Consider the following 12238-nt stretch of genomic DNA (forward strand, 5'->3'; position numbering starts at 1 on the left):
GGCTAGAGAGAAACCAGGTATGGTGAAGTTCTTACCTGGCTGGATTTCAAAGATCCTCCCTGTGTGTGATTCCCGGCCTGCTAGCCCCAGGCATGCTAGCTCCCGGCCTCCCAATTCCCAACCTGGCACCATACGCCTCGGTGGGTTCCGTCTGCAGTCAACCCATGCTTCTGCCCCAGTTCCTGCTCCTGTCCAGGAGTCATATTCTGGAAGTCGTCTGGCTTAAGGAGGTCCACGGAGTATTCAGGCGGCTGCTAAGAGGAGGAGTCGCAAGGCCAAGCTAGCAGCTCAAGCCCCAAGAGCCATGGTTCCGGCCCCAGAACCGTACCTTACAGCCATGTTTCCGGCTCCAGAACCGGACCTTACAGCCATGTTTCCGGCTCCAGAACCGGACCTTACAGCCATGTTTCCGGCCCCAGAACCGGACTTTACAGCCATGTTTCCGGCTCTAGAACCGGACCTTACAGCCATGGTCCCGGCTTCAGTGCCGGCTCCAGTAACCATGGTCCCGACTCCGGCTCCTCGTCACCTGCTGACTCATCGGCCGACGCCAGCTCCTCGAGTCCTGTCGGCGTACCGGCCGACTCCGGCACCTCGTCTCCGGTTGGCTGTCCGTCAGACGCCAGCTCCCCGAGTCCTGTCGGCGTACCGGCCGACTCCAGCACCTCGTCTCCGGTTGGCTGTCCGTCCGACGCCAGCTCCCCGTGACCTGTTGGCTGTCCGTCCGACGCCAGCTCCCCGTGTTCTGTTGGCGAACCAACCCACTGAAGTGTCGTTGGAGGTCCCGCAGACTGCCTTTCTGCCGGGGGTCCTGCCAACTCCATGTCTTGTCCCGTTGGAGGTCCCGCAGACTGCTCTTTTGCCGAGGGTCCTTCCAACCCCATGTCCAGTGCCGTTGGTGGTCCCGCAGACTACTCTTCTGCCGGGGGTCCTGCCAACTCCATGTCTTGTCAAGTTGGAGGTCCCGCAGACTGCTCTTCTGCCGGGGGTCCTGCCAACCCCATGTCCTGAGCCGTTGGAGGTCCCGCAGACTGTTCTTCTGCCGAGGGTCCTGCCAACCCCATGTCCTGTGCCGTTGGAGGTCCCGCAGACTACTCTTCTGCCGGGGGTCCTGCCAACTCCATGTCTTGTCACGTTGGAGGTCCCGCAGACTACTCTTCTGCCGGGGGTCCTGCCAACTCCATGTCTGGTCCCGTTGGAGGTCCCGCAGACTACCCTTCTGCCGGGGGTCCTGCCAACCCCATGTCCTGAGCCGTTGGAGGTGCCGCAGACTGCTCTTCTGCCGGGGGTCCTGCCAACCCCATGTCCTGTGCCGTTGGAGGTCCCGCAGACTACTCTTCTGCCGGGGGTCCTGCCAACTCCATGTCTGGTCCCGTTGGAGGTCCTGCAGACTACTCTTCTGCCGGGGGTCCTGCCAACCCCATGTCCTGAGCCGTTGGAGGTCCCGCAGACTGCTCTTCTGCCGGGGGTCCTGCCAACCCCATGTCCTGAGCCGTTGGAGGTCCCGCAGACTGCTCTTCTGCCGGGGGTCCTGCCGACCCCATGTCCTGTGCCGTTGGAGGTCCCGCCGACTGCTCTCCTGCCGGGGGTCCTGCCGGTCCTGTGTCCTCTTCCATGGGGGGATCTTGCCGACACCGGCTCCTGACCGGCCTCCGGAGCTGTCTGGTCTTCACCCCTCTTCGGACTCTGCCTTGCCCCCGGGCCATCCGCCCGAGATTCCCTCCATGGACTCTGCCTTGCCCCTGGGCCGTCCGCCCGAATTCCCCTTTTTGAACTCTGCCTTGCCCCCGGGCCGTCCGCCCGAATTCCCATTTTTGAACTCTGCCTTGCCCCCGGGCTGTCCGCCCGAATTCCCCTTTTTTGAACTCTGCCTTGCCCCCGGGCCGTCCGCCCGAGACCCGTCCTCCAGACCCCCTCCACCCACCCTGCTGGATTTTTGTTTTTTTGGGACGTCTGGAATCCGTCCCTTGAGGGGGGGGGGGGGTTATGTCACGATTCTCATGTTATGTCACGTTTATAGTTTTGTAGGTTTGGGTGTTTTTGCTGTTTTCTATGTCATGTTTTCCTTTGGGTTATTGTCTGGTCCTTTTCCCTGTGTTTTCCTCTTGTCATTAGTTTCCCTGGTGTGTCTAATTGTCTGATTATGTTCACCTGGGCCCCTGTGTTTGCTCCTCCCTCCTCACCTGTGTCTTGTTGTGTGATTGAGTCTTGTGCGTATTTAAGTTCTGGGTTGTCTGTCTGTCTTGGTCGGTTCGTCTTGTTCCCTGACTAGTTCTGCGGTGAGTGTTCTGTTTTGTCATTGTACATATATCATAGCCTTGAAATAAAGGAAGTTTCAGTTTATATCTGCATTTGGGTCCTGCTTGTTTCACAAACCGTGACAGATGGTGAGGAAGATAGTGACAGAAAACAGAACGAGAATTGACAACTCTACCCTCTGCTCACTCCTTTCCTGTAAAATAAATTATACAGGTCCAGCCCACACATACGCTCCATAAAGGATGGTGCTAGAGGCAGCAAGGCATTGCACTTACAACTACAAAAAGCATGTGTAGATGCTTATTGTAGTTGTAAGTGCTATAAACATTTGAAGTTAAAATCATAAGAACATCGACATTTACGATTGGCAGAAGACAGGAAACAAACTACATTCTCCAGTTCCTTTTTAATGTCAAGTTATCTGCTAGGTTACTATGGACGGTTAGGGTTGGGCTTAGAAAGACAATTTAGCCATTTGAGTATCAGAAAAGCCTTTTTGACATTACTTGACATTTTGAAAAAATGACATTTTGACATTTCTTGAATCTAGATGAATTTCATTTAGCTTTTTGTAGATGGCCCATTCAATAAAATATTTTAACATATAAATCCTGTTGCAGTGTGCTTTTTATTCTTTTCATCTTTAAAAGTCAGTAGGATGCAGGAAAATGTCTCAACCCGCCGCCGGGCGCCGGGCGGTGGTTTTGAAATGCTCCCTATTTCTGAGGTCTCAAGGTTGGCAAGTATGCTCACATCCCAAGCTGCATCCCCCAAAAGTGTATTATGTTGTTACATCTCAGATGTTATGTTTCAGTTGTGCTCTGTCTATGTTCACTGATGCAAACTTGTCACCTTTCGGCGAAATTCGCCGTTTTGAATCCAAAATAGGTCGTTTGTGTGATTCATGTAGATCTGCAATAAAAATATTTTTGGGGTATGGGGGGGTCTGGGACCCGGAGTAATCTGCGGCCGTGAGCTGTTATGTGCCATCATGACACGCATGGTGTTCTTTTTTTATATATTATAATGAAGTGCGAGCTGTGTGCTCGAGTCTCCCTGCCTGTCGGCTCTGCTCATGGATGTATAATAAGGCTCTGCTGCTCCGAGATGATGGTCTAGCTTCAGCAGCTACATTACCTACGGTTGCGTTCGTTAATAGTAACTGCGCGTCCGGAGTTACTGTGGCACAGACTGGACCGCTGGTGAACAGCTGTTAGAACGGGCCATTCAGGTGTTCAGAGCAGAGCTCCCTGTCGGAGCGGCAGAGCGTGATGTGAACTGAAAAGTTTTTCTGTGGCAATATTATCGTTGAGCTAGCTAGCTAGCATACATTGTCACTATCTGCTAACGTTAGCTTTAGCCTTCTATTTCTAATAGTTTTTTTCATAGGCTATAAACAGAGGTGGTATAAGTACTCAGATCTTGCACTAGAGTAAAAGTAGAAGTACTCAGGTCTTGTACTTGAGTAAAAGTAGAAGCACACAGATCTTGTAATAGAGTAAAAGTAGAAGTACTCAGGTCTTGTACTTGGTCTTGTACTAGAGTAAAAGTAGAAGTACTCAGGTCTTGTACTTGAGTAAAAGTAGAAGTACTCAGATCTTGTACTTGAGTAAAAGTAATAGTACCAGCGTGTAGGAATACTCTGTTACAGTAAAAGTCCTGCATTCCAAATGTTCCTCAAGTAAAAGTAGAAAAGTATTATCATCAAAATATAGTTAAAGTAGCGACAGTAAAAGTAGTCATTGTGCAGATTGGTCCATTTCAGAATAATAGATATGATATGTTTTATAATGATTGATCATGAAAGTGTTCTCAAAGCTGCTAAAGGTGCAGCTAGTTTGAATGACTTTGTATACTAAAGGGTAGCTTGTGGATTTACTCCAGGTGGAACTAAAGTCTGATTTAACAATTGATTATATTTCACATCATTCATCCACATCTGTAAAGTAACTAAAGGTATTAAATACATGGAGTGGAGGAAAAGTACAGCATGTGCCTCTGAACTGTAGTGGAGTAGAAGAACAAAGTAGCAAAACATTGAAATACTTAAATAAAGTACAAGTATCTCAAAATTGTGCCCAAGTATAGCACTTGTTGAGTTTATGAACTTAGTTACTTTACACCATGTGGCTATAAAGATAGAAAGACTAAGCCTTGCACAGAGGCACGAAAATACATTTTCAAAATGCTCAACAGTGCTGCCAAAATTATAAACTGACTGCTACACAATTTCAACTAAATACTTTTATATATTTCTATTAGATGCGACTCTTTGGCGTTTCTGTTATTATTAACACTGCTGCTTTAGTTGTTCTGACTGCTAAAATCCTCTGTTATTCCTCATTTTAAAGCCGATATTCCGTGGGGTGGGGGAGCCGGGGGCTCGGATCCTTGTCACCTTTTTCATACCTGATGAGTTTGCATCCCTGTATGCTAAAAAGCCTCAGTCACCTTAATTCATGTAATAAAAACATCTCAGGTCAGTAACACTCAAAGCTAAATGTGCAATACCATGTTCAGCTATGTTACTATTTATAATGTTATTGTTGTTACATCAGAAGATGTACATATTGGAATGATTTCTTAACTTACAGTAGGCTATTTTTTGTTGGAAGGATTTATTAAATTACTATGAATATTGTCATTGTTGAAGGCTTTTAGAGAAGGATGAACTATAAGCCTGAATTACATAACATTTTATACCTAAAAACATAAAAGCCACAATAAATAAATCACAATTATTGTAGTTATTTTTACCTCTCGTATTGCTTTCAACCCACCAGCTTTTATGGTGTTGTTACGTCACTAACTGTAAGCTTGTCACATACAGTCTATGGTCACTCAGAGTAACCTACAGTTAATTTAGCTGCTGGAGAAGAACGATCAGGGGGGGAGGGGGGGAGAGACCTGTGGTTGATGGGCCATTAGTTGTGTAAATACACAGCTGAGAGCTGCCGTTTCATTCAGACTGTTTAAAAAATGGTAACAACGGACTATTTTTCTTAGCGGATGCATGTCAATTTAAATCAATACATACAACTATTTTTTAAATCAATAAAAACATTTTCTAAATCCATAAAAGCATTTAAATTAATATTGGGAGTCATGTCGTTACTTTGTTGAGAATGTGGCCATGTAATAAGCGGGATAATTTGCAGCGACTTGTTCCTTATGGGGAAAATAACACCCGTCACGTGTGTAGAGGTGTGTGTGGTTAAAACACTTTCATGAAGTGAAGGAGGTTTTCCTTCTATAAAACAGCTGTGGGCAGCAGTGAGTGTCACGGACATGAATTCATAGATCAATGCAGACTGGTGCACACACTCTCCGGTCCCGCCAGGCGACACGCCCGTTCTAAGCCGTGTCCCTCACTCCTCACATCCATACTTGCCAACCCTCCCGATTTTCGCGGGAGACTCTCGATTTCATGGCCCTCTCCCGATTTCCTCCCAGGGTTATATTTCTCCCGCATTTCTCCCGATTTCTGACAAAATCAGATTTATTCCCGACTCGTGAGCAAATCTGATTTGTCAGTCACTCACGACCTGTTTTATTCTAACATAAATAAAGCTCCAAATGTTACTGTTTCCACTCGGACTTAATACAGCTACACACTTGTTTGGTTTTCGTGGTAACGTGTCCTTTCAACTGAAAGTCTCCCATTATACCTCTCTGACGCCGTTCGCCAGTGTTGGGTGTAACGCGTTACAAAAGTAACGCAGTTACAGTAATATATTACTTTTTGCTGTAACGAAGTAATGTAACGCATTACTAATGAAATGTGGGTAATATATTACCCGTTACAATGCTTAGTAACGCAGTTACAACACATTTTAACCCGAAATGAAATGGTGTTTTGTTTTTTAAGAATGTACTAACATAGCGAGACATTCCGACACCGGACAAATTGTGCGGGTAGATTAGTAAACCTGGTGTTTACCCCTCAGGCTTCGCGTCGAGATCTTCGGGGAAGTTGAACGTTATGCAACCATTCAGAAAAGAGAACGTAGCGAAAAATACAAACAACAAATTGTGTCAGGTGCGCGTGACCTGCTCCGCTGCGCATGCATCATTTCCAAAGTGCTTCCACAGCAGTGACACACATCTGATCTATGGATAATCATTTTTACGAAAATGGTTAAAGCAACCATCACTAAACGCCAGCAACACTGCATCTACTGCAGACAGTAGCAACAGGTCAGATGCGGACATCACGTTAACCTCCGTTGTGGACACTAGCTTACTCCCGCCTGACTCGCCGGCCCCGGAGCAGCAGTCTTCGTCGCCCGAAACTACGCCGCCCCTCTGCGGCCCGCAGGTGCCAGGTATATCTAAACAACTACCCGCCTGGACAGTGGGGTAAGGCGGTCATTTTGCAGCTTGTGGTATAAAAATAGACAATGGCTAGAATATTCATGTGAAAATAGTACCATATTCTGACATGCCTGTAGAAATGTTGGGTCAAAAATAATGCATACAATAGCACAGATGCCTTCACCACGAATGGCTACAAAAATATCTCATATCCTAAGCTTATTATCAACGAGCTGATGTTGCAGCTGAAATGTTCTCCAGGTCACAAAGTCAACCTCACATGATGATGTGATACCAATTTTCAAGCACAGTAAATATTCTCTTCCCAGCGTATATGATGGGACCAAGGTGATAATGTAGTAGGCTACATGGTTTTAATAATACTTTTTCCTTTCAATGTTTGCCATTTCAAACCATGAGCATGGTTTAAATAATATTTGCCTTGATTTACAATATGTTAACCTTCATTATAGTCATAGTAATTTTAGCATTTAAAATACCTAGCTATTCTTTTGCGGTTATTTTGGTGAAAGTAACTAAAAAGTAACTAAAGTAGTGTAACTCATTACATTTCAGAAACAGTAATATTGTAATGTAACTTATTACTTTCAAAAGAGAGTAATAAGTAATATGTAATATATTAAATTTTGGAAGTAACTTGCCCAACACTGCCGTTCGCTGATAAAATGAGCTATGCTTTGGGATCCTTATCGACCGACGAAGCTCCATTAAAATATAAATATTTTTGGTGAATTACTGAGTTTAGGCACGTTAATAAAGTTTTAATGAAGTTGAATACAGTATATTCATATGTGTCAGTGATTTCATGTCAATTCGGCGAACATATACATAAATGATCGTGGTGAAGATGATGATTAAATTAGGATTAAAAATCGAGAGCATTTCCTCCCGTTCGTTTTTTCGAATAACAAAATTATTTTGTTAAATAACAACATGGTGATGTTTTGTAAATGATTACATGTCTCTTATTTAGCACAGAGTATGATATCCGTGACATATGGATCTTAACAAAGTTCCGCTGTACATCCAGTGTACTGTATCTGACTTTATTTCACATGAGCTCCAGTGTGGAACCCCACTGCACCCCCTGGTGGATCAATGATCCATTGCAGCTGGCTTCATTATAATTACATTTATCTATCACGGGGGCAGTCCCAAATCAAGCTGGAGGTTTTCCCTTGAGCGAGGGCAGATCACGTACCAATCACGGCCCTCGCGTTTCAAACTGTCTGAAATGAATCGCTACATCTGTTCCTTTAATTCCTTAACTAACAAGAGAAAGATTCATTCATTTAAATAAATATTTAACAACAAATGGGCCGGTTCTAAAGGGTTATTCAGTTAAGCCAGATGAGAGGGGATACAGCTGTGCACATGTCATTATTAACAGACGTTGTTTAAAAGTGACATTTGAGTGAACGAGGACATCCCAATTAATACCTGAGGACTCCTCTGTCCATGCGTCACCTCCTTGTGTCTCTCGCTCGCATCTTACGGAGGCGGAGCTAAGATGCAAGGAAGGGACGCGAGTGAGGGAAAGGAGGAGTCGAGGAGGGGTATTGGGATGAGGCTAGGGTTTGTCAAGCAAAGGTCTCAAACGATAGCTGAGGATTATGGGTAGTGTAGTGTCTTCGGCCATCCTAAACTCAGAAAAAACTAATTTTTTCTCCGAATCGAAGGGGGAAAACACAAAAACATTGTCCACAATTTAAACCAATCAATGTTATGTAATCAAAAGGATAAACTGATGTTTTTAGTTTATTAGTACAGCAGATTACTATGCAAACTTTGAGACCGGAAATACTGTTTTCACCCCAAGCTGCTGCCTGGCAACGCAATTCTGTTGATAGTTATTTCATATCGCATTAACACCATATCCCAACGTGCATTGAGGCTAAAACATCCAAATACCAAGCTTCAACCATAGCTGAGGATCTGGGGTAATCAGTTCAGTGGGTTTGTATCGCCTATGTCTCTTTCCGGTGACTTTATTTTGAAATTCAGTTCCTGACGGACGACAAAAAAGCCCGATATTATAGAATTAAACTAATAAATAAATAAAAACAAGGATAATTGTGTGTTATTGTTGAGTAAATAACAGTGTGTTATTTAGAAAATAATAATAAGGACAAAAATATTTAAAAGATACTGATTTCAGTATTCTGAGGCTCTGAGCCCCATTTATTTTCCTCACAGACGGCAAAAAATGTCCGACATTATAAGATTTAAAATAAAAACAATAATCATGGCTTGATATTGAGTAAGAAAATGTGTTTATGAACCACACAGGTTCCGGTCTTCCAAGACCCGACCGTACAAAAAGACGTGGTGCAGGCACGAAACATACTACCAATACAAATACATTGCTTTTAAAATCGTTCTGTGTGACACGAAAATCGTGTTGGTGAACAGGAATCAATAGATGAAATGTCGTGACTATAACATGAAATGCCGTGAGACTGGGTTGCAATATCACCTTGCTATTGGTAGCAGAACTGTCAACACCCCCAGGACCGGCCCTGACCAATTTGCTGCCCTTGGCAAGATTTTAGCTGGCGCCCCCCCACCCATCCCCAGGCCGCTTGCTTCACTGTAAATTCCAATGTTAACAAAAGCACACAGAAGCTTTATACGTTTTTTTTTAGTTCGTATTATTTTAAATCAACACAAATACAAAATTAAAACCTAAATATAAAACCAAGTAACATAAAATTATTTATAAATACAATACAAATAAGGTGACAAATTAGAGCAGACACAACAAATTACAATATAATTGTAAATATAGTAAACTACAGTATAAATAACCTAATATACAGTATAATTGATGCTGCTGCTGCAGTGCTGAGGTGGAGAGGGTGTCTGCAGGTGACCCCAAAACACACACAAACACACACTTGCTCGGGGCAAGCTGATCTGACTGGAGAGGGAATGATTTCTCTGTATACTCATCTCAGTTTTCATGATTATGGTCATCGGCAGAAATGACAAATAATGGTAGCAATGTGATGTGAAATGGAACTGCATTATGTGTGTGTGTGTGTGTGTGTGTGTGTGTGTGTGTGTGTGTGTGTGTGTGTGTGTGTGTGTGTGTGTGTGTGTGTGTGTGTGTGTGTGTGTGTGTGTGTGTGTGTGTGTGTGTGTGTGTGTGTGTGTGTGTGTGTGTGTGTGTGTGTGTGTGTGTGTGTGTGTGTGTTTGAGCGATGGAGAGTGACAGGGTGAAATGCAGGGTGACAGTCCACAGAGGTTAGAGAGGGAGAGAGAAACAAGGGATAAGTGAAGATCATGAACCCAGTGAGACAGAACAGCCAAGAGGCAGCAAGCAGAGCGCTGATTATTGGCAATCATTTTATCAGGTCATCAATATGTCAAGCTCAAACAGCGAAGCCATCCTACCATCACACACACACACACACACACACACACACACACACACACACACACACACACACACACACACACACACACACACACACACACACACACACACACACACACACACACACACACACACACACACACACACACACACACATACACACGCACACACACACACACACACACACACATACACAGATGTTATTTGAGCCTTGCCTCAGGCTGTTATTGGACTGACGGCTGTAAAATAATCCTCATATTTATTAACATTATCAATATTGCATAACCCCTGATCCCAAGGTGTGTGTGTCTCAATGTGTGTGTGGCTGTGTTGAATTATTACCTCTGCTCTGCGAATAATGCCCCCGTACAGAAAAATGAAAGCTAAGAGGGCGGACCGAGCCTCCTGGGAAGAGTAAAAAGACAAGAAATGGGACATTTTATGGGGGGGGGATGAAAGAGCAAGGGAAGACACACACACACACACACACGTAGAGAAAATAAAGTATAATACTGAGAATAAACATTAAATATTGTGATGCATCAGTGAACTCTGCTCCTTTGCACCACTTCATCTACACTGCGCCTCCTTTTCACTAACAAACACACTTGAACACAAATATATAACACATATGCTAACATTCACACGCACGCACGCACACGCACGCGCACACACGCACGCGCACACACACACACACACACACACACACACACACACACACACACACACACACACACACACACACACACACACACTTCCTTGCCTAGGCTGCCCCAGGCTCATAAGAAGTAACAATTCATCGTAGATTTTATAAAGAACCTTGGAGGCGTTAACGATCCACACACACATTAGCAAACCAGCATAGATGTTTGTATTCACACATGTATTTTCTTCCATAGCAACCTGTATATGCCAAAGTAAGAAGGTATCTTGATCTTGAAAGATCGAACAATCAAATGTTATTAACACAGGTTGATTACAAACACAGCATTGTAAAAGATAGTTGATTTGCGCTTTCTTTTAATAGTTTATGAAAACTATAGATAACAATGTTTGAGTTTTTAAGGGGCCCTACAGATGTAACGATTCATTTCAGACAGTTTGAAACACGAGGGCCGTGATTGGTACGTGATCTGCCCTCGCTCAAGGGAAAACCTCCAGCTTTACTTGAGACCGCCCCCGTGATAGATAAATGTAATTATAATGAAGCCAGCTGCAATGGATCATTGATCCACCAGGGGGTGCAGTGGGGTTCCACACTGGAGCTCATGTGAAATAAAGTCAGATACAGTACGCTGGATGTACAGCGGAACTTTGTTAAGATCCATATGTCACGGATATCATACTACTGTGCTAAATAAGAGACATGTAATCATTTACAAAACATCACCATGTTGTTATTTAACAAAATAATGTTGTTTAGTCGAAAAAAACGAACAGGAGGAAATGCAGCCCGGCTCTCGATTTTTAATCCTAATTTAATCATCATCTTCACCACGATCATTTATGTTTATGTTCGCCGAATTGACATGAAATCACCGACACATATGAATATACTGTATTCAACTTCATTAAAACGTTATTAACGTGCCTAAACTCAGTAATTCACTAAAAATATTCATATTTTAATGGAGCCTCGTCGGCAGATCAGGATCCCAAAGTGTGGCGGGGGGATCCCGATCTGCATGACGGGTGCTATTTTCCCCATAAGGAACAAGTCACTGCAAATTATCCCGTTTATTACACGGCCACATTCTCAACAAAGTAACGACATGACTCCCAGTATTAATTGAAATGCTTTTATGGATTTAGAAAATGTTTTTATTGATTTAAAAAATAGTTGTATGTATTGATTTAAATTGACATGCATCCGCTAAGAAAAATAGTCCGTTGTTACCGTTTTTTAAACAGTCTGAATGAAACGGCAGCTCTCAGCTGTGTATTTCCACAACTAATGGCCCATCAACCACAGCTCTCTCCCCCCCCCTCCCCCCCTGATCTTTCTTCTCCAGCAGCCAAATTAACTGTAGGTTACTCTGAGTGACCATAGACTGTATGAGACAAGCTTACAGTTAGTGACGTAACAACACCATAAAAGCTGTTGGGTTGAAAGCAATACGGGAGGTAAAGATAACTAGAATAATTGTGATTCATTTATTGTGGCTTTTAGGTTTTTAGGTATACAATGTTATGTAATTCAGGCTTATAGTTCACCCTTCTCTAAAAGCCTTCAACAATGACAATATTCATAGTAATTTAATAAAT

At 43.6% G+C, this 12238-nt stretch overlaps 1 protein-coding gene across 1 annotated transcript; it reads right to left on the bottom strand.

Moving 5' to 3' along the window:
- Positions 1-268: 268 nt before the first annotated feature.
- On the bottom strand, positions 269-842 carry LOC307041840 (uncharacterized protein). The gene is made up of 2 exons (XM_079685383.1): positions 362-842; positions 269-328 (listed from the first exon to the last, which is right to left on the bottom strand). The coding sequence occupies exon 1, from the start codon at positions 822-824 to the stop codon at positions 462-464; it is 363 nt and encodes a 120-aa protein (XP_079541509.1). The 5' UTR covers positions 825-842; the 3' UTR covers positions 269-328; positions 362-461.
- Positions 843-12238: the final 11396 nt, after the last annotated feature.

The sequence above is a fragment of the Notothenia rossii genome, assembly GCF_949606895.1.
Source record: "Notothenia rossii genome assembly, chromosome: 5".
Lineage (NCBI taxonomy): Eukaryota > Metazoa > Chordata > Actinopteri > Perciformes > Nototheniidae > Notothenia > Notothenia rossii.

What these genes read in the sequence shown, in the direction of transcription:
- LOC307041840 (XM_079685383.1), bottom strand. Translation starts at nt 824, where the DNA reads ATGGAGTTGGCAGGACCCCCGGCAGAAAGGCAGTCTGCGGGACCTCCA.